The sequence below is a fragment of the Meriones unguiculatus genome, chromosome 7 (assembly GCF_030254825.1).
Source record: "Meriones unguiculatus strain TT.TT164.6M chromosome 7, Bangor_MerUng_6.1, whole genome shotgun sequence".
Lineage (NCBI taxonomy): Eukaryota > Metazoa > Chordata > Mammalia > Rodentia > Muridae > Meriones > Meriones unguiculatus.
The window spans coordinates 93,394,615-93,415,865 of NC_083355.1; the positions used below are offsets into that span (position 1 = coordinate 93,394,615).

The 21,251-nt window shown below is 50.9% G+C and overlaps 1 protein-coding gene across 2 annotated transcripts in view; it reads left to right on the top strand.

The window, feature by feature from the left end:
- The window catches only part of Esrrb (estrogen related receptor beta), a 162,703-nt gene extending 148,780 nt beyond the window's left edge, over nt 1–13,923 (top strand). For both annotated transcript variants that reach the window (XM_060387910.1, XM_021653401.2), the window contains exons 6-7: nt 6,453–6,722; nt 10,990–13,923. In XM_060387910.1, the coding sequence (XP_060243893.1) occupies nt 6,453–6,722; nt 10,990–11,234 (515 nt within the window). In that variant the 3' untranslated portion in view covers nt 11,235–13,923. The remainder of the gene's footprint in view (nt 1–6,452; nt 6,723–10,989) is intronic.
- The last annotated feature ends 7,328 nt before the right edge of the window (nt 13,924–21,251 follow it).

Here is a 21,251-nt window from a genome sequence, read left to right on the forward strand (position 1 = left end):
GTCCCAGCCCTGCCCTGTGAACTTTTTCTGAGCTTCAGTGCTCCCATCTGTAAAATGGGAATCACAGTAGCCCCCACCAGGCAACCCCCGGGAGGAGGCTGCACATTCAAAAACTGCCGTACCTACCGTGGTTGTCACAGTTATTACCAACAGTGATATAAGCCTCCTGGGCACTGGCATTTCATCTCCAAAGCAGGATTCCTGTGGGTTAGAAACTGCTGAGTGAGGTGGCTCACGCCTGTGATCTCAGCACTCTGCAAGCTGGGCGGTGGGTCTGCCATAAGTTTGAGGCCAATCTGCACAGGCCAGCCAGGGCTGCCCAGCAAAAGACGCCCTGCCTCAAGAAACCCAAACCAGAAATGAGTGGAAGTAAGCAAGCCAAGGCTCACTTGCTTGTCCTATACACTCACTTGCCTGTTTTGCATAAATCTGCATGTTGGATCACTTGAACTTGACCTTCTAGAGTTTATTTAAGGTAAAGTAAGGGTCTTCTGCCACTGTTCTGTAAACCTCACACTAAGGACAAGGACAGACCAAGTTGTTTATTTTTACTTTTGTTTGCTTGCTTGTTTGTTTTTAAGTCTTTTCTTTGGGTAGGTGTTTTTCCTGCCTGTAAACCTGCATACTGTGTGCATACAGTGCCCAGGGAAGCCAGAAGAGGGTGTCAGATCCCCTAGAACTGGAGTTACAAATGACAGTCACCCTCCACATGGGTACCGGGGATCTACCGAGCCCCCTCTAGGAGCTGCAAGTGACCTTGCTAATAACCGTCTTTCTAGCCCCCTGTCCAGTATTTTTAAACTGTTGACCTAATCCTACTTCTAATCATATGGGAGACAGGCTTCCCGAAAGAGAAAGCGCTTGAAGGCTGGTTAGGGGGGTAACATGTTAGAGCCTGCCCCAAAACCACGTTGTCCATCCTGGTCGGGAACACTCAGAAGGGAGCATTTCAGACTGCCCGGGACTAGAGTTCTGTACTTCTCTTTAGCCACAGGATTGTGGCTCAAGCTTTGGTGTCTTCAGCCTGTGGTCCACAACCCGGCACACGGAATGTACTTCATCCTTGCCGAGTAAGCGCTGGACAGTGGCTCTCTCCCAGAGATGTGGCTTATACAGTTGTAGGCTGAGATTAACCAGAGATGATCTGAGACCGCCCCACCCCATGAAGCCTGAAACCTGAGAGGTTCCCGTGTCTGAAAACCAATGTATTGTGTCTTCATAATATCACTGCGTTAGAGAGTTTATTTGCCTTTCTGTGTCTTATGTCCTGTGCTTCTCCTCTGCACTTGGGGTCATTAGTGAGTAAAATGAGGTCCACTTGAGCATATCTGTGCACTGTGTTATCCAGATACTCACAACGGAGGTGGCTTTGTGTGACAGCACAGGAGGGCAGCCTATACAGCATGGATACACCAGAAAACGGTCTGGTTGACACACGGAGCAGAGAAGTTCAGAGGGGCACAGATCACTGTCCACAGAACGTTGCAAAGTTTAAAATGTAAAATAAGTTTCCTTTTGGAATTTTCTACCTTCTATTTTCATACCCAGTTGTCAGAACCTCAGGAGCAAAATCTAGGACCAGGAGGGACGGCTGCTTATCATTTTGTATTTTATTTTTGGAGACAAGGTTGCTACTAGGTAGCCTCCTGCTGGCTTCTAAATTGTGGTGAGCCTTCTGCCTCTTCAGTACTGGGAGTACAGGCTGATAATAAAAACAGTTTGCTCAGTTATGGTTTGGGTCACTTTGAGGTTATACTACTGTAAATACAGGTTTTTGCCTTGAGTTGAATTTTCCAAGTACTGGATCTTCCTGGAGGGCAAGCCCAGTCATGAGGGCAGCAAGTGCTTAGTCCCTTCGATCCAGAGATTAGAGCGGGTGCCTGCAGCAGCCTTTGCTAGGGTGTCGGCAGCGCTCGCTGTCTCCCTGCGTTCCCGGCCAGTTGCCTGCCCTCCCCTTGGAGGACAGCTTGGACTCCACCTTGGCTCTCCACCAGGAGAGCCTTCATCGGGAGTCACCTCTCCCGCCCAGCCCGGGCTGCCGTGTGCAGGCTATCCCCAGAGGCCTCTTCAGGGAGGCTCTTTGGACAGCCTGCTCCCGGGGAACGCTGTCTGGCTGGATGAAGGATGAGCTGCCGAGTGACAGCAGCTGTGTCTGAAGTGGCCCCGGATCCTATAATTACATCTCCCTTTATTACCTCTCTAATGGCCCTCCAGGTCGGCAGAGACCGTCATAAATTAGCAGATTATGAACTCCACTTGCCACAAATTATGTGCTTTTTTTCTTTTTTTCTTTCTTTCTTTCTTTTTTTTTTTAAATTCCAGAAGCATGGGGGGGGATGGGGCCTGCTGTTATTAGATCCACTGGTGCAGATAGCACAGTTTTCCTGGGGCCATAGAGCATATGGATGGAGGGAGACCTAAGAGCCAGGGGTCCTGGGCTGGGCAGTAGTACATCCAGGGTGAGCCGCAGGGAGGGCTGGTCAGCCTTGCTGGTCCGTAGCCCTGGCCACTGGAGCCTTGGCAGCCCAGATCCCAGGTTAACTGATGGAGGCTCAGCCCAATTAGAAATACAAATGGAGGGTGTCTTCCCGAAGGTGCTTCGTTATTAGATGACAGAGAATCTATTTCTCTTGCACACACCAGGAATAAGAAAACTAAATACGAAAACCTCCCAAGGCCGAGCCTTCTCTTCTAGGAAATCTGTGTGAGTGTGTGTGTGTGTGTGTGTACAGCCAGCCACAGCGTATCCCCATCACCCCCATGAACTCCCATTTTAACACTGTGTCACCCTACTTTATGGTGTAAAGGTGTCAAATACTTGCACTTCCTGCCTGCTAAGCAGACCAGGGAGTGTTGTATGTGCACACATTTAACCTCCGCACCTCCAACATGGTGCCATCCCATTTTACAGAGGAGTGTAGATACAGAGGGTCAGAGAAGGTGGCCTTGCCTAGGGTCACCTCTCTCGGCCAGCAGAGTGATTGTTCTAACCCGCTGCCTCTGGGGTCTGTGCCTCCAACGTGTCTTTGCACATGCACTCAAATAGTTCCCCCTCACATGCTGTGTGTGAGTGTGTGTGTGTGTAATTAGTACCTGCATCACACATTTCCTTCCCATAGCTTTCTGCCTGGCGTGCTTTCTGAATGTGATCTAACACCACCCCCTTTCTCACCTCCTCCCTGGTCCTCTCCAAAAGTTAGCTAAAGTCGGCTCCCAGTTTGTCTTGTAATGTTTCTTTTCTCAAATGTTAGAAAACATTAAAATGGTTTCATAAGCTGACTGCAAACACTTGCTGTGGCATGGTGGCCAGCCAGCATGCTGCCGAGTGTGCTGGGGTTTTCAGAACTCTCTCCAGGGTCTCTCAGATGTTATAGAAGAGAAGGGTGAGCTGGCTGTTCAGACCTCACAGCCAGCTGGCCCAGAATTTTCCAGGTGCCTCTGGTACCCCCAATCCCCCAGGGCACTGCAGCCCCTTGTATGACCCCAAACCCGTGTGGGATCTAAACTCGAGTCCAAGGATCTAAATGGGGCTCTAAGCAAGTGTTTAAAGTTGTTTTCCTGCCATCCCAGGGTCCTGCTGTGGCATCCGTCTGTCCTTTCCTGTGACTGCTTGTCAGGCTGGGTGGGTAGGAAGACTCAGGAGCATGTCTGTAAGGCTGGCCTCGAACTCAAGACCCTGGCTTGCCTCTGCCTCCCAAATACTGGGATTAAAGGTGTGGGCCACCATGTTGGTTGGTAAGGCTGGGAGTTATGCTTTGAGTAAACCATCAGTCTCTATCGGGCATTGAGAGAGGACAGAAAGAGGCCTGTTTGTAACATTCTTGCAGAGGTCTTGCCTTGAGGGATGAGCCATGGGCATGTTCGCATCCCCAGAGCCTGGCTGTGCTGGACACCCACCCTCACCACTGCCCTCCAGCTCATTTGTCTGTTAATTTCACTCCTGTGTGCCTTCTCCATACTCCCCAGTCTTTCTGCTCTCAAACTACCCCTCCCTTCGCGGTCCACTTCCTCCCCACCCACACCCTCCCATGCTGGCTGATTGGTATCTGTTAATTAATGTCACCCAAAGCCTGTCTCCTACTCATGGACCCGATAAGGGAAATTGGATGTCCATTTCTATCTATCTTTTATTACCTCCGGCTTCCTGGGCCCCCAAAGGCAGCCACATACCCTCTGTAGTGCTACTGAGAATGTGGGCAGCAACAGACAAGTTTAACCCCTGTGTCCCATTCTGTGCCCCCAAAGAGGCACCAAAGCTCCCTGTAGAGGTGGGTACGCTCCTGCTCTCACCCATAGAATCTGGCAGCTAGGTGGTGATCCAAGGCAAAGGTTGTATAGACAGGTCCAGGGTCCATAATAGTTGGACTTAGAAAATAAAGGCAAAGTTAATTGACTTCAACCTCAAGTGTATCCCCCCACCCCATTTGTCCTGGGTGGGTAAAAAGACAAAGACCAGACAAGCCCTAAGAGATGGGCAATCCAGGATCTGGGCAAGTCCAAAGAGAAGGAGGTAATAATTGACCACACAAATAAGGACAGAGGCAGCCTCCTCCATCGTCCTTGGCAGAGGGGATGCTGGCTCTCTGTATACCAGAAGTGGTGTGAAGTCTTCACACGTGCTCTTTCATCCTCATGGCACCCCCACGTCAGCAGCAATGACTGGGCAGGGCTAGGTCCTAAGCCCTTCATTGGCAGGATTACCCAGAAATAAACTCCTTGATTTATGCTGCACACAGCACCTTGTGCAAATGGCTTTGTGGATTCTCTCTGTCTCTCTCTGTGTCTCTGTGTGTGTGTCTCTCTCTCCCAGCCTCCCTCCCTCCTTCCTCCTTCTCCTCCTCCCTCCCTTTCTCTCTCTCCTCCCTTCCACACACTGGGAGTTGAATTTAGAGCCTCACACATGCTAGGCAAGCACTCTACAAGTTTACCATATTCCCAGCCCTGTTTGTTTGCTTGTTTGTTTGGTTGGTTTGAGCCAAAGGCTGGCTTTGAACTCCAGATCCTCCTCCACACGCACTGGGATTATAGGTATGCATAACCATGCCCAGCTATTTCCTGCATAAATCTAGCTTGCTTAGAATTAGACTAATCTCCCTGTTTCTGGGCGAGCCCCACTGAGAAGTTACTGCCCCCTGTTCAGTGGTTAGGAAGGTTGAAATTGCCAAACTTCCTCTTCTCTGTTGCCTTCTCATAAATCAAGCTGTTAATTGACTTTGCCTAAATCAAGTCCACGCACCGTGTGTCACCCTCATCTGGCAGACACAGACCTACGGCTCAACATTAACAAGAGCCCGTGCGTGCGCTCTGCAGTCTTCTTCCTGAGTAGCTCACAGCCAGCCACTCTGAAACATCCTCTGCTCCTGTGGCCATTCCGTGGACGAAGAGGTCCAGGCTGGCAGACGTTAGCCTCATCAAGGTCAGCCCACAGCACATTGGACAGGGCGGTGTCATGATTTCAGAGCCCTGGGTCTTAGGGTTTCTCTTTCTGTGACGAAACACCATAACCAAAAAGGAAGTTAGGTAGAAAGGAGCTTATTTTATTTGGTTGACACTTTCAGATGTCCATCGTTGGAGGAAGTCAGGACAGGAACTCAAGTGGGGCTAAAATCTGGAGGCAGGAGCTGATACAGAGGCCATGGAGGGGTGCTGCTTGCTGGCTCGCTCCTCATGGCTTGCTTAGCCTGCTTTCTTATAGAACCCAGGACCACAAGCCCAGGGCTGGTACCACTCACAGTGGGCCCTGCCCTTACCCATCCATCAATCATTGAGGAAATGCCTTACAGCTGGATCTTATGGAGGCATTTCCTCAACTGAGGCTCCTTCCTCTGTGACTCTAGCGTGTGTCAAGTGGACAAGCAAAACCAGCCAGCACATACACCCTCTTTACCCCCATTTCCCCTCCCTGGAGGGAGGAGGTAGTGTTTATGAGTGCTAGGGTCCAGAACACATCGGCTGAGTCTTCCCAAGGGAGAAGACAGTGCAGGCACATGTGCCCACGTGCTCACAGGCTGTCTTTGGAGCCCTTGCCCTCCCAGCAGCCTCTGCCCAGGCCATGAGTAACTAAATCCTCCTTCCTGGCTGAAAGGGCCTGGTTTAAAGCAGAGAATGTCCCTGGAGTAAGCAGTGTTAGAGAACCCCCCCTCCCATCTTGCCATCCCCCCAAATCCTGCTTTTAATTCAGCAGCTCCTTCAATTACAAACGCACCTAGAACCAACAAGCATGGCCATAATAACTGTCAACATTGACCAGGCTCTTGTTATGTAAGCCTTTTCCATGAATGCCAGCGTGACTCATTTGCCGAGGGGGTGGCATCGGCACCACAGGGCTCCCCCACCCCCAGCAAGGTACGGAGATGCAGGGGCACAGTCTGTCCCCAAGTCTGCCCTCCAGGGAGTCCCAAGGAAGCCCCTGGACCCACTTCTGATCATGGTCTCCCAAACCCCTTCTTCAGGCTTCTCCAACCTGTCGCTCGGGGACCAGATGAGCCTGCTGCAGAGTGCGTGGATGGAGATCCTCATTCTGGGTATCGTGTACCGCTCGCTGCCCTACGATGACAAGCTGGCATACGCAGAGGACTATATCATGGATGAGGAGCACTCCCGCCACGTGGGGCTGCTGGAGCTGTACCGAGCCATCCTGCAGCTGGTACGCAGGTACAAGAAGCTCAAGGTTGAGAAGGAGGAGTTTGTGACGCTCAAGGCCCTGGCCCTCGCCAACTCAGGTAAGGGTGGCGGTGTGTGGCCCTCAGAGGGCTTCAGGGGGTCTGTGGGCGGGCGGGCTTATGATGGGTATGGGCAAAACAGACACGTCTAACACAGTGCCTTGCTTTTCTCTTCCTGTGATGAAAAGCAGCTTACAGAAGAAAGGGTTTATTTTGGGGTTCAGGTTTCAGAGGGATAGACCATCCCCGGAGCGGGGAGAGAAGGCTCAGTGTGGGGGCAGGAAGCAGAGAGAGAGAGAGAGAGAGAGAGCGGTGCGCTATTTGCTCACGCAGAGGGAGCGAACAGGAAGTGGAATGAGGTTATAAACCTCAAAGCTGGTCTTCCTCCGGCAAGGCTGCACTTCCTGAAGGTTCCGTGACTTCCCCAATACGCCACCAGCGGGGACCAAATGTTCAAATACGTGAGCCTGTGGGGACATTCCTCACTTAAACCGCCACACGCTGCAAGGGCGGCCTGGAGTTGAAAGGATAATCACGGAGGCCAGTGCTGGTTTTTCTGAATCCATTGCTAAGGGCTAGGTCTCCGTCCACCACTTGAGCAAGCCGCTTCACTCTGAGCCGAGGTGATCATAAAAAGCAGTGCCTACTCCACAGTTTATTGACACACAATTGTGTCTGTCACACATAGCTCTTATTATAGTCCCATTTTACAGACGTGGAAATTAAGGCTGGGAAGGTTGGAAGTTTATCCAGGATAGCACCGTTTAAAGATGTCAGCGTGTAGGGGCACATGGGCTTTCAAGCCTATCACCGAGAAGGCTAAGGCTGGAGGATCTCTGAGTTGGAAGCCACGCTGGTCTACACAGTGAGTTCCATCTTAAGTATAGGAGAGAGAGAGAGAGAGAGAGAGAGAGAGAGAGAGAGAGAGAGAGAGAGAGAGAGAGAGAGAGAGAGAGAGAGAATATGAAGGTCAGAGTTAGGATCCAACCACAGTCATTGAATTCTCAGACAACATAGGCTTATGCCCGTGGCAGTACATCTAACCACGAACATGGATGGCCTAGCCTAGTAGTAAAATGTTTTTGGCTTATTCACTACTTCCTAGGCCTTCTGCAACTTCAGCTGGATTATCTGGGGCGAGGTGGTAGATATTGGGTAGATCTGTCTACACTTGGAACCTCTGTCTTACTGGAGGTACTCTTGGGTACAGGGGGAGGGAGGGAAATACAGGGTCGCTAAACATGGACGTGGAATCTGAATCCTGCTGCAGGGCACTGTGTGGTAGAGTTCTGTGCTCTGCCTGGGCCAGGGAGACCCGACGAGTTCAAATTCTTTGTTGTTGTTGTTGTTGCTTTTGCTTTTGGTTTTCGAGACAGGGTTTCTCTGTGTAGCCTTGGCTGTCCTGGACTCTTTGTAGACCAGGCTGGTCTGGAACTCACAGAGATCCTCCTGCCTCTGCCTCCCAGAGTGCTGGGATTACAGGCGTGCACCCCTGCACCCGACCCAAGTTCAAATCCTATCTCTGGGGCTGAAGAGAAGGCGTAGCAATTAAGAACACAGGATGCTCTTGCAGAGGACGAGGGTTTAGTTCCCAGCACCCAAGTGGCACTTCATAAACTTTTGATTTCCATTCCAAAGGATCCAGCGCCCTCTTGTGGCCTCCCCTGGCACACTGTTGCATGTAGATGCATGCAGGCAAGACACACACACACACACACACACACACACACACACACTATCCCTGACACTAACACCATGACCTTAGTTAGCTCTGTCCCAGTGTAGGAGGTATTTCTAGTACCTCCTTCAAGCACCTGTGAGTATTAAAGATCAGCTGAGGATAACTGCAGCCCATGCCTGGCCTAGAGGAAAGCTCAGTAAATATTGATTCTTGTCACTGGTATCATGACGTCGGAGGAAATAGTGTTCCCAGCACACAGATGAGGGAAAGCTGGCTCCAGGTGGAGGCACACACAGGCAGACTACCGCTTCCCTATTTGTGTCGGGCTTTTCCTGAAAGTGTCCTATCCCAGGAACTCCTTGAGTGCCTGACAGATTGGGACCATTGCTCAGCCTGTGGCTTTGAAGCACACACAGGGACAGTTGATGGCACAGACCCATGCTGCTCTGTAGCGCTCCCATCCTGAGCCACTTGAGTTCGTTGCTGTTAGCTCCCCAGATTTACCCTCTGGTGCCTTTCCAGGTCATCATTTCCTGGCCATGTATTGTCAGCCAATAGAGGCTTCACCCAGCACAACAGTCCGTCTGCCTTAGAAATCTGTGTGGGTTCAGGTCTTGGCATTGGATTGTGTGCCCCTTCTGTGCCTTCTGCCTCCTCACTTCTTCCTTATGAAAACACCCTCCCCCTCTGTAAATTAAACCCAGACCCCAGCCTTAGGCTCTGCTCCCATGGACCTGACCTAATACAGGTTGTTTTATTTTATCTTTTGCTGAAGCTCTAGAAACAACACATAGAATTCTGTGTGTCCCTCCTCCTCCTCTTCCTCCTCCTCCTCCTCACCCTACTCTTTCCACTCTTATATCTTGCATTAGGTAATTTGCTGCAATTTGTAAACCAATAATGGTTGACATCTCTCCAGTTTTTGAGACAAGTTTCACTCTGTGTGTAGCCCGGGCTGGCCTAGGACTGACTGACTGAATATACCAGGCTGAACTGAAGTTCATGGCAATCCTCCTGCCTCAGCCCTTCCAAGTACTGGAATTACAGGTGTATACGACCCTCCCATGGTAGTGGCTCTTGCCTGCCCCAGAGACTCCTTACACCTGTCTTCCAAAAGCCTAGTAGTGCCTTGTGGTCCAGGAAGGCAGAGCTGGGCAGACATGGCTTTTGCAAGTCATGGTTCCTAGGCAGAACAGTTACCCAGGAGTCCACAGAGCGTATTGGATGGGGAAGGGATGGCCAGGAGACCACTGAGGCCTCCTGGCAGCAGTACATACCTCCTGGGCCCCCGTGGCTAAGTGGATGGGTCGACTCAGGTACCTGGCAGAAGAGGAGAGCTCATCAAAGGCCGACCCAACCCCTTGAGAGTGTGCCAGCTGTCACTTGCCTGCATCCCAGCCATCTCTAGGGCTCTCTGACAGCAAGAAAAAAAAATTCATAAGCATTGATTTTGTAATTAACAGTTTATCAATGCCATCGATACAGACTTGCTGATGGATTGCAAAGAAATTGATCCTGCAATGTTATTTTATTTCATTTTTGGTTGAAAGCACCTGCCAATTGTGGCTCCTTGGAGAGGGTGACAGGATGGGAAATGGGGTCAGGGGTGGCTGGGGCCCAGCCCTGCGAGGACTCTGGAGAGTACAGGTCGGGAGGAGACCAAGCGGGGTCCGTAGCATCACTGGGACCAGCCTGTTGGTGCAGCTGCCTCAGCAGTTTGCTGTCAGGCAGTGCAGCGTGCAGTGGACTTGCCTGCTCTTTTGAGGAATCCACTAGGTTGGTTCAGCTCCGTCTCTCCACATAGCCAGCTTTGGGGCCCACAGTTCATGGCAGGGGCACGGGATGTTAACAGAAAGTGGCTGGGTAGTAGTTCTCCCACAGGACGGGTTCAAGGAGATCTCCCTTTGTTTTGCTCATACCTAACTATCCCGGTGTTTCAGACGGTGAGTTCATGGGCTGCAGACATTCTAAGTCAACAGTGCTAGGGATCAGACACGACACGAGGCCTGGAGCGTGCTAGGCAGGCACCCATCACTGAGCTATAATTCCCTCTGGCTCCCTCTGTCACTCGCCACTGTACTCCCCTCACCCCCCCCCAAACACCTAGACATCGCCTCCTCTATGTCCTGCAGCCAGAGTTGTAAGGTTGGTGCCTGTACGGCATATGGGTGGGACCCGTGGCTCTGTGGCATCCTGAAGACAGGATGGTGCCAGCCGTGATAGCGGCGAGGCTCCCATGATGCAAGTGTGTGCTTGTTCTAAACCCTTAGCCCTCTTAGCCCTGTGAGGGAGGCAGGGCTGGGAAAGCTGAGAAGTGTAACCCGCCCAGTGTCTCACACAGCCTCAGTGTCTCACACAGCCTATCAGCCAGGTTCCAGGATCTTTTGGACACCTCCATGGTAACCAACAGGTCTACCAATGGTTGAGCTTTTTCAGTGCCCTCCTGGTGGTCTCTGGGGGATCTGAACGCAGTTCTTCTGTCATTCTCTGACTCAGCCCTGAGGTGAAGATCCTCATTCTGCTCTCAGTAGTCAATCTCTGAAGACAGGCTCCCTGCCGGGCTGTCCGGCACTCCAGAAGGAATGCCTTCTGCCCCAGGGGGGGCAACCAACCCCTACTGGCACTGACCCTCTCCTGTGTCTGCAGATTCCATGTACATTGAGGACCTGGAGGCGGTGCAGAAACTCCAGGACCTGCTGCACGAGGCGCTGCAGGACTACGAGCTGAGCCAGCGCCATGAGGAGCCCCGGAGGACCGGCAAGCTGCTGCTGACGCTGCCCCTGCTACGGCAGACAGCAGCCAAGGCCGTGCAACACTTCTACAGCCTGAAACTGCAGGGCAAGGTGACCATGCACAAACTCTTCCTGGAGATGCTGGAGGCCAAGGTGTGATGGCCCAGCACGCAGACGGATGGACACGATCCACGTGGAGACTTCCACAGCGACCAGCCTCGACTTTCCACACCCTCGTCGGGGCTCCGGGCTGTCCCAGAAGAAGGGGTTTCCTGCTTCCTGACTTTGTGCAGACTCCTAGGGACAGCGGATGGGGAGACTGGGGATGGGAGGGCGGGGGCGGGGGGCTCATCTGTCACCCGCATTTTCTTTGGTATTTTTTCCTTCTCCATGGGCAGTGCTAAGGCTTGGGCCGGGGCTGACTCCCCTTAGGGCCGGAGACCACCAGAGGAAGCACCCCTTCTTGCAAGAGGCAGCTTATCCATTTTCGGACCCCTCCCCATTTAGGACCTGGATGGACCTGGCTGGGTGGTGCTTAGTGCCCAGGACCCAAGAGACTTAGATTGGGTGCTCCCGGAGGTGTCACTGTCAGAGGATGGGCCCGTGGGGCAAGAGTGTCTCCAGAGACCCTGCTTGTGCAGAGGTCCGCTAATGCCTCTCCTGAGGCTCTTCGCCTCCTCAATCCAGCTGGCTCCCTCTGCTTCCCCTTTCCTCTTGTGCTAGCACACCCAGCCCTCGGTGGGTGCTTTTTTTTTTCTTTCTTTTCTGCTAGAGTGGCCACATCCCTACCCCCCAACTCCCAAAAGCCCCTCCCATGCTTCCTGCCCCTACCTCAGCCAGCAGAAGTAGTATCTGGGAAAACTCACTGGGTCAGAAAAGAACCGGGTCCTGTGCCCCTGCCCTTCTTCCTCTTGGGCATGTCCAGTAGAAACCCATGGAAAGTTCAGGACCTGGCCCCATCGGAGGGTACCCTCAGGCCAGGTCATCAGCCCAGGTTGGGGTATAGGATAGAGAGGCCAAGAGTTTTTGGGGGAGATGTAATCACATCTTGGCAAGGAAGGAGCTCTAAAGGCCCCTTTTGGCCCCTCCCTTAGCTCATTCAAAGGCAAGGCTTTGTGCTACTGAGGGCAAGGGCAGCCTGAAGACATTTGCCCTGGGGATGTTTGAGGTAGCCCCCCCCCCCTGTCAGCTCCTCCCAAGACCCTGCAGTCTGGGTGTTGGGTAGGGTGGTCCACCAACCCCATCCCTTTCCTCCTGAGAGGCCCTGTCTTAATAAACCCCTCAGCCCTGGGCCTATGAACATGGCTTTTCTCTGTTTCCCCCAGTCCAGGGCCAATCCCAAGCTCTCCCTGGTGTTTACGGGTTGACAGGATATCCTGGAAATGAAGAGGTTCATTCTGGAAAACAGACCTGCCAACCCACCTGAGCTGCTTTTCTGGGAAATCTCCCAGGCTACACCTAGTCTGTCCCCCTTCCTGGAATGCAAGGGTCCCCTCTTTCAGGTTTTCTGGCTCTGCCTCTTTGGCAATATCTCTAGAAGCTTCAGGGACTCCAGATTACAGGTTGGCCATATCCCACAGTTAATACTAAACTCTTCAGGAGAGCCTTTCTCTGCCCTTCTACTGACAGGGAATTGAGCATCTCAGAGCCACTGGGTGAGTGGGTGTCGAGGCATCCGGGTATCCATGGCTCTGCCTGAGCTCTTGTCCCTGATCCAAGGTAGAAGCCACTTTTGTATTAAACTGGGTTAATCCTTAGGATTTGGCCTTGGAGATCCTGACCTGAAGACCACCCCCAGCCACACTGTTGGGTGCCTGGAGTTGTGGGAAGAAGGTGTCACCCACAACTCCTCCTAGTTCTCAGCATGTCTCCTGGACCTGCTGCCCACAGCTGGCTGAGTGGACACGGCTCTAGAGCAGCAGCCGTTAAGTGGGCAGCTTGGTCCCCACAGTCTACCAATGCAAGCGCCCCAGATGGAACCCATTTCATCCGAGGGAGCTGCTCACCAGCTGTCCAGAGACAGAAGCTGTTTTCATAAACAGAGGGAATGTTCCAGTATCAGTGAGGTGCCCTGTGGGAGAGCTGGGTTTCCCTGGGCACCTGGAGCCAGAGGGTAGAGCCAGCTTGTTCAAAGACCAGCCCAGTGAGGCCAGGGTGCCCAGATCAGGAATGGGAGTCCTCCCTATACCACCCACCTTCCCAAATCAGAGCAAAAGCCCAGGCTACCTTCCTTTTCTGGAAACCCCCCAGAGGAGACCACCCTTTGCAGCCATGTACTCAGATAAAGGTCATTTCAAACCGAGAAACAGAACATAACCAACCTTGTAGAGGAAGAAGGTGCTGGCTGGGATGTATTTCACTCCCTTCTCCCCTATCCTAGCTGGATGTTCTGGATGGACTTGTCATGCCTCCTGGTGTTTTGCATACACAAACTGATGACTTCCCAGGGCCACAGCTTGGGGACTGAGACGCGCTCATTCGGGGTTAGCAGGGTCAGGGCCAATGCTATCTGTGCCTGGCTCTCCCCTCTAGATTTCATGGGAGAGTTGGCAGGCGAGGATGACAAGACTTGTAGCAAGGAGACAGAAGGGCCCAGAGTCCAAGCCCATGGAACAGCACCAAAGAGAAGCACTATGTGGAGAGATTGCTTTATTTTCTGATAATGATATCGTGGCTGGAATGGCTTAAGATGTATATATTTTTTAACCGGCAGTCTTTCGTTGTGCCGCCTCACCTTCCTGTACGTATTTCTTGTATGAGTTCTCCCACGGCCCCCATGTAAATCACATGCCCTGGGATTATCCCAGCCAGTCCCATGTATCTGGAATCCAATAAATAAGGAAAGGTCTGCTGAGTTTTTCATGCATTGTCTGTTGGCGTACTCTGTCCTCTGGACAGCACTGGCCTTAGGACTCATGTGGCTAACAGGAGAGGCCAGTGAGACACACCTGTGCCTAGGAGGCCTGGGGTTGGGGTGGGGGTGTTACAGGTTACGTGGCTATTGGAGATAGGAGCCGTACTCAGGAGCATGCAAGAGACACTAGGTTTAATCCCTAGCGTCACAAAGCATGAAGGTGTGGTCAGCAACAGCCAGGAGTATGACTTGTGGACCGAGACATGACTGAGACCTCTGATGCAGGTCAGAGAAATTCTGCTGCTGCTCTCTGCCAGGGGCTCCTTTCAGTGAGGGCCGGAGAGATGGGACGTGAGCCACGAGGAGCGCTGCAGTTGCCTAGTTTTTTTCTAGCCACTGTCTGGACTGTGTGTTCCTGGTTCTTGGTGTCTTGTTCAAAGAATGGAAGAGCCCAAATTGCAAAGCCACAGGGAACTATTCAAAAGCAAGGCGATAGTGCAGAGCGGATGGCTGCTTTGCAGCGGGCTCCTTGAATTAAAGTACTCAACGGCCCGGTTACTTACTGCTCAAAGGCCTGGAGACTTCCTTTATGGGCAGGAGATGGTTGGTAAGGGACTTGAGATGAATAGTTCTCTGTCTTCATTGACAAACGTGGATGATGATGATGATGATGACAACGACTTTAGTTTTTCGAGACAGGGTTTCTTTGTCGTAGAACCCTGGCTATCCTGGACTCAGTTTGTAGACCTTCCTGACCTCGAACTCACAGAGATCCTCCTGCCTCTGCCTCCCCCAAGTGCTGGGATTAAAGGCATGTGCCACCACTCCCGGCCAAGCTTAGATTAAGACTTTACTCACTGCTCACAGGCCCATGGTGAAGCTGGTTTCAATCATGCGTGTCCAACTGTACATAGGAATAACATGGTAAAATAGGGTATATGCACTCAGAACTGGTTCAGACAGGATTGGTGCCCTGCTGTAGTTTCTGGAAACGTTCTGGGACATGTTTGAATGGAAACTGACCACAAAAGAGTAGTCACTGAATGAAGGGCTGCTAGGAAGGAGCAACTTCCTCCATTGTTTGAAACGGGAGTATATCTGCAGCTTGATGCTAGGTATATGTTGGGAAAGGGGCACAGGGATGGCGCTAGCCAAAGAGTCCCAAGATGCTAAGATATCACTCCGCTGCCTGCCAAGACCAGGAGAACCTGGAAGAATTATAACAGGATGCCTTTTCTTAACAAGTAAAAGACATCCCTTCCCAAATTGGCTTATGGGGAATTATTCTCATAGAGTGAGTGTGTGTGTGTGCGCGCGTGCGTGCGCGCGCGTGCGTGTGTGTGCACCAGGAGACGACAGAGCATCATCAGGCTGGGTTTGATCCAGAGTTTCAAAGTCAATGTAATTCTAACCCGACTTTTAAAGTCTAGTAAAAGGAGGTATGTTAGATTGGGTCACATGATACAATGACTGTCAGAGGCCGAGCACACTGTAGCTTGGCAGTCCACGCAGCCCGGTGTGGCCTGTCGGCTTTTCTGACTCAGTTTAATCCTGTTCTGTGCACTTCACCTTTAAATCAACTTCTCTCACGGTAGCAAAAAACTGCTAGATTTTTTATTTCTTACCCTGAGGCGGGGCGGTTAGAATCTCTCATTGCAAACGTGGAAAATGCCTGGGCCTCATCCTGAATCCCAGTGTTTTGGGGCTTCTTCCTTGCATGATCATTGACCACCTAGGGGTGAGTGAACCCCATTGCTGCTATGTAACTAGAACGAAACAGGCCAGACACCCACATAAGCCGACCCCACACCCCACATCTGTGGAGAGCTCCGAGTCCGGCCAGCTTCATCAAAGCCACCAACACAGGGTCCCCATCGAAGTCTGTCCTGCAATTTCAGCACGTTGGGGTGCACACAGAGGACAGCCATGCTGCTTCCTTAAAGGTGGGGGTGGGGTGGGAACCGACCATAACTCACAACACATCCGCTGGAAGAGGCGGCCTGGCATCTGCTGTCTGGGGGAGGGCTTGCAGACTTGGTGGAAGGCTCGTGGCCAGGTGAAGTTTCAGATGCTCTTGCTTGTCTAGGGAGACGCCATCAGGGGTTTCTTGCACCAGGAAACGGCATGAGCTTTCTCAGTAACAGATTCAGCATGGAAGCCTTGGCCGGCTGGGCTTCCTTTTTACCCCTATCACCCAGCCTCCACCATAGAGGGGCAGGCCCTCTCTGCCAAGCCCACCTTCTGGCAGTGTTAACAATCTGAAAACACTACACGAAAAGTTCCAAAAAACAAGCAGTTCCCAAGCTTTAAATAACTTTTGTTACACTGTGCTTTTTTTTTCTTTAATTATTAGTTACATTTTATTAACTCTGTATCCCAGCTGTATCCGGCTCCCTCATTCCATCCCAATCCCTCCCTCATCTCCTCCCTGCCCCTTTCCAAGTCCGCTGATAGGGGAGGACCTCCTCCCCTTTCACCTGACCCTGACTGGCTGCAAAGTCCTCCTCTGTGGCCTAGCAGGGCTGCTCCTCCCTTGGGGACAGTGTGCTGTTATGATTGTTGTATTCATTAGTACTGCTTGTTTATCTCCTGTTGTGCCTGAGTTGAGCTTTATCATAGGTGTGTTTGTGTATGTGTGTGTGTGAACATGATGTGTGTGTGTGCGCGCGCTATGCCGTGCATGTGGATGTCAGAAGTCAACTTTATGGAGTCACTGCTCTCCTTCTGCCATTACGTGGCTTGTGGGGATTGAAGTCAGACCATCAGGCTTTTATCATCAGGCAGCAAGTGACCCATCCAGCTGATTGGTGGCAGAGAATAGGCAGAAAAGAGAAGGGTGTATCCTGCAGGAGTGCTGGCTTTGTCAGCCTGACAGCAGTGTGGGCAGAACAATGGCAAACCCTGGTGAGCCCCAAGCAGGAAATGATGGGTCAGATCTACTGCTAGCTCTGGGAATGATGCCAGACCTTTGGGCCAAGGCTAGCAGGATCCCAGGAGCCAGCATAGCACATCCCCTTAACCCTTCGTAATGAAGCCTCATGCTGGGCACAGCTGCCCGTGACCGATGTCAGCAGGATTCTCAATGGATCCCAGATGTGTTTGTTGCAGTGAGCACAGCCCTCACTTTATGTAGACTGAGCCTTCAGCAAGGTTTGAGGCTACAGAGGTCAGGTTCACACCCAGACTCCAGTCCAACTGAAGTCTCTTCTTTGAACCTCCAGATTCCAAATCTGGCCATTCACTGAAAGGACTGAGTGTGTAGCAGCCACTCAACAAATCCCCTCATCTTTGTCTCTTCGTTGGTTATGATGGGGCCATAGAAGCCATCTCTAGTCACAGATGTCTGTTTCCACCCTGCCAGGGCTAGGTCATGGGCATATCCGTAAGGACAGGTCTGTCTGGAAGCTCCCTAGGTGCCACACAGCCTATATGTACCAGTGGGGTCACTGAAGGAGGCATTGCTACTTTGGTGACTAAGTGACTCCCCAAGCCACGCCCCATTGAAGTAACTAAGTTCAAACACTCTTGTAGGCTTCAGACAACATTAATAGGAACAAAGATGTCAAGACTCCCAACTTTTTTTTTCCTGTTCATCTTTGAAGAAAACATTAACTTTAACCTTGTGGCCAGTGTTGTGAAAATCCCCCCCCCCCCAGCATCCTAAAGGCTCTTGGATGAAAAGCTTAGACTCATTCAAAGCAAAAATTAGTATCTCGGCTGTGCAATGTCTAAGCTTAGCAGTCAGATAGAAGGACATCCCAGAATATTAAGAGGACAGCCCTGGGTTTGCATCTTGGGGGGGTGGAGATGGCAGAGATTTTATGATCCCCGAGCCAGGTCTCTTGGGAGCTGGTACCAGCCAAGACTCCCCTCCTATTCTAGTGGTAGGGTCTCCTGTGATGTAGGGTATAGGAATACCAGCATCAGGTAAGTAAGGAGGCTGTCCTGTTCCTGGCTGGGGTCCAGTGTCTTTCCTCTTGTGCAGCCAAACTGGGGTCCCTGCAATAAGGGAGGCTAGGAGGCTAGTGGATGAGAGGGACCCAGGACCAGTGGGGAAAGTGCTGGCTGAAAGGAAAGGGGCTTTGACTCTGAGGAAACATAACTGGAAAAAGACCAAGCTCCCCCAGGTTCCCCTGGAAATTGCTTTGTTTAATATGCAAAGTATAGCTGTGTTCTGAAGACATCTCAGCATCCATCACCGAATGCAAATTCCGACCCTAGGGAAGAGAAGCCCCTGTAAGTCACTCGAATCCTCTAATCAGGCGTGTATGGGTGACTGCAGTATGCCCGAGGAACAGCACAGGGCAGGCAAAAGCTTACCACAGGCAGAGACTAGATAAAGAGCCAAAAAGGGTGAGAGTTTGTCTTAGATCCGCATCTACGCCCAATGGTCACTTCCATCCCCGGTCCCCCAGGTCTTGGAGACAGGGTGGAGCTGATACTGTAGGCAAATGAAAGGTGGGGATCTAGACAAGCTGCTGCTGGCCGGGGCACAGTGCGTCAGAGGCTCTGCCTGAGAGTGCAGGGGATGCCCCCTCCCGGACCACCTGCCCAGGGAAAATGGCGGCCTGGCTGGGTGAAATGGGTGCTTCCACCAAGCCTTCCATCTGATAGCTCAGGCAGTCCCCCAAGCTGCAGCCTGCAGAGACAAGAATATATCAGCCTGGGCGCCTCTTCAGATGAAACACTCGAGGCCAGTTAACTTCTTCTGCTTTAAAGATATTTCAGTTTTGATTATATGTTTGTGGAGAGCGGGGCGCACCAATGTGAGTTTAGCACACAGTCTTAACTGCCGAACCATCTCGTCAGTCCTGTTTTGGTTTATTGAGACAGGGTCTTGCTGTAGCAAGACCCTAGCAAGACCGCCTTAAACTCCCTACTTTAATTAATAGATCAATTAATTAATACAATCGATTAATTTAATTAATTATTAATTAAATTGATTAATTAATTGAATTGATCGATTAATTAAATGTGTTTTCATTTGTACTCACACACATGCAATAGTATACATGTGGAGGTCAAAGAGCAACTTTCGGGAATCTGTTCTCTCTTTCCACCTTGTGGGGCCTAGGATTGAATTTAGGCAGGCTCAGCAGCAGACACCGTCACCTCATGAGCCATCCTGCCAGTTCACAACGAATTATCCCTGAACTTGCCATTTTCCTGTTTCAGCCTCCCAGCACTGGGATTATAGGTCTGAGACACCATGCCTGATGAGGCAGTTAACCTTTGAATGTCAGGTAAGTGGTGAGTGTATTTTTACTAAAGTGTAAGTTGATGCTGTGTGGGCTTATGTTTTGTTTAATCTGAAAGTTGAGCTTCACTAGCCTGGAATGACAGTTGCTGATGCTGGAAACTCGGCCCTTATACAATGCACCTCATTTGATTTTGCACATGTCTCACTGTTCAGTCCTGGAAGGATCTCATTTCCCTCTCTTCCTTCTTTTCCCAACCTGTCTGCTCTTGAAATAGAATTGATTTCCCTCCGCAGCCAGCTCTCTCCTGAATGACCCTGTCTCTTTTGTAGAATTAATATGTAGAGCAGGCAAAAAGCTAAAACAGCAAAACTCACCAAGAAATCAAACAATCCAGTCAACAAATGGACTAGTGAAATGAACAGAAAATTCTCAAAAGATGTCATTGGAAGCTGGAGATATGACTCAATAGTTAGGAGCGCTGGCTGTTCTTCCAGAGGACCCGGGTTCAATTCCCAGCATGCACATGGCAGCTCCCAACCATCTGTAACTCCAGTCTCAGGGGATCCAATGCCCTCTGCTGGCCTCCACTGCCACAGTCCACACTGCACACATGGTCCACAGACATGCGTTCAGGCAAAGCACTCAAACACAAAATAAAAAAAAATATCAACACAATGCAAATTGAGACCCCCATCTTGCCCTGGTTAGGACAGCAAATATTAAGAAAACTAGTAGCAGCAAATGCTGGAAAGAATGTGCTTTGTGCTGGTGGGAACGTAAAATAGTCCAACCCTATGGAAATCAACATGGAAGGTTCTCGAGAAACTAACAGTGGGAGCTTCCATAAGAGCCAGCCACTCCACTCCTGGGCATTCACCCACAGGACTCCAGGACAGTTTGTCCCAGGGATAGCTGCCTATCAATACCTATCATATTATTACCCACAACAGCTAAACTATGACGCCAACTACGTATCCCCCAGCAAAGGATGGGGGCGGAAAACATGATCTGTATACAGCGCGGATTTTTTTTTCCATCTATAAAGAAGACCAAAATCATGTCAATGCAACTGGATTCAGCTGCAGTTAGATTCAGTGAATTAAGCCAATCTCAGAAAGGCAGGCATCACATGTTTTCTCTCATTTGTCCAAGTCTTTCTATAGGGACATAAGATCACGTACGTACGTATGACAGAAGGTAGAAGTAAAAGGGTCTCAGAGGAACAGAAGGGCTGATGGGAGGGGTGAGGAGAGAGAGGTGGTAAATATTTTCAGCATATATTATATATATGTGCGTGAAAACTTTAAAAAGAAATTAATTTGGGGAGAGATGGCCCACCAGATGCTCTTCCATAGGATACAGGTTCAATTCCCAATACCCCATGGCAGCTCACAGCTGTCTGTAACTCCAGTTCCAGGGGATCTGGCACCCTCGCACAGATGTACATGCAGGCAAAACACTTAATTCACATAAAAAATAAATTGAAATAAAAAATAAAATCTTAAAACTAGTCTGCCTTGGGGCTTTGATCAGGAATCTCATCATCTCTGCACCCTCTTTTGTATCTTCAGTCTCATCTACTCTACAGCCCCCCCCATACCTTTGATCTCCTCAAACCATAGCTTCCATAGCTTCTCCTTCTGCTGTGATGTCATCCCTTTCCGTTCTCCGCCTTTTTCTCCCCAAGCTGTTTGAGGTTTTGTCTCTTCCCTGCTTGCTTACTGTCCATGCCTTCTGTCTTTAGTCACTTGCCCAAATTCTTTCAGCGGTCATCAGTGTTGCCCTCCACAGGCGGACTGCTGCCTCTCAGCTCTCTGCACACCCCTGTGTCCTTCGCAAAGGCCCCGTGGTAAGACTTCTACTCCATCTGCCCAGGACTTCAGAGTCATTTCCTTCTGGGAGCCAAGTTCTTTGAAGGCAGGGGCTTGTCATAAGTGGCAAACACAATACCTCACCCAGAGAAACTGCATGACAGATGTGTAGTTGAGTTCAACTGGGAGTGTCTCCAAGTGGGAGAGTTTCCTCTGGGGGTAAACATTAAAAAGGTCCCCTCCGGGGTGAGAGGAGCAGGCAGGATGGGGGGTTGGATGGAAGGTGAAGGTAGGGAGCTGGAGGAGGAGG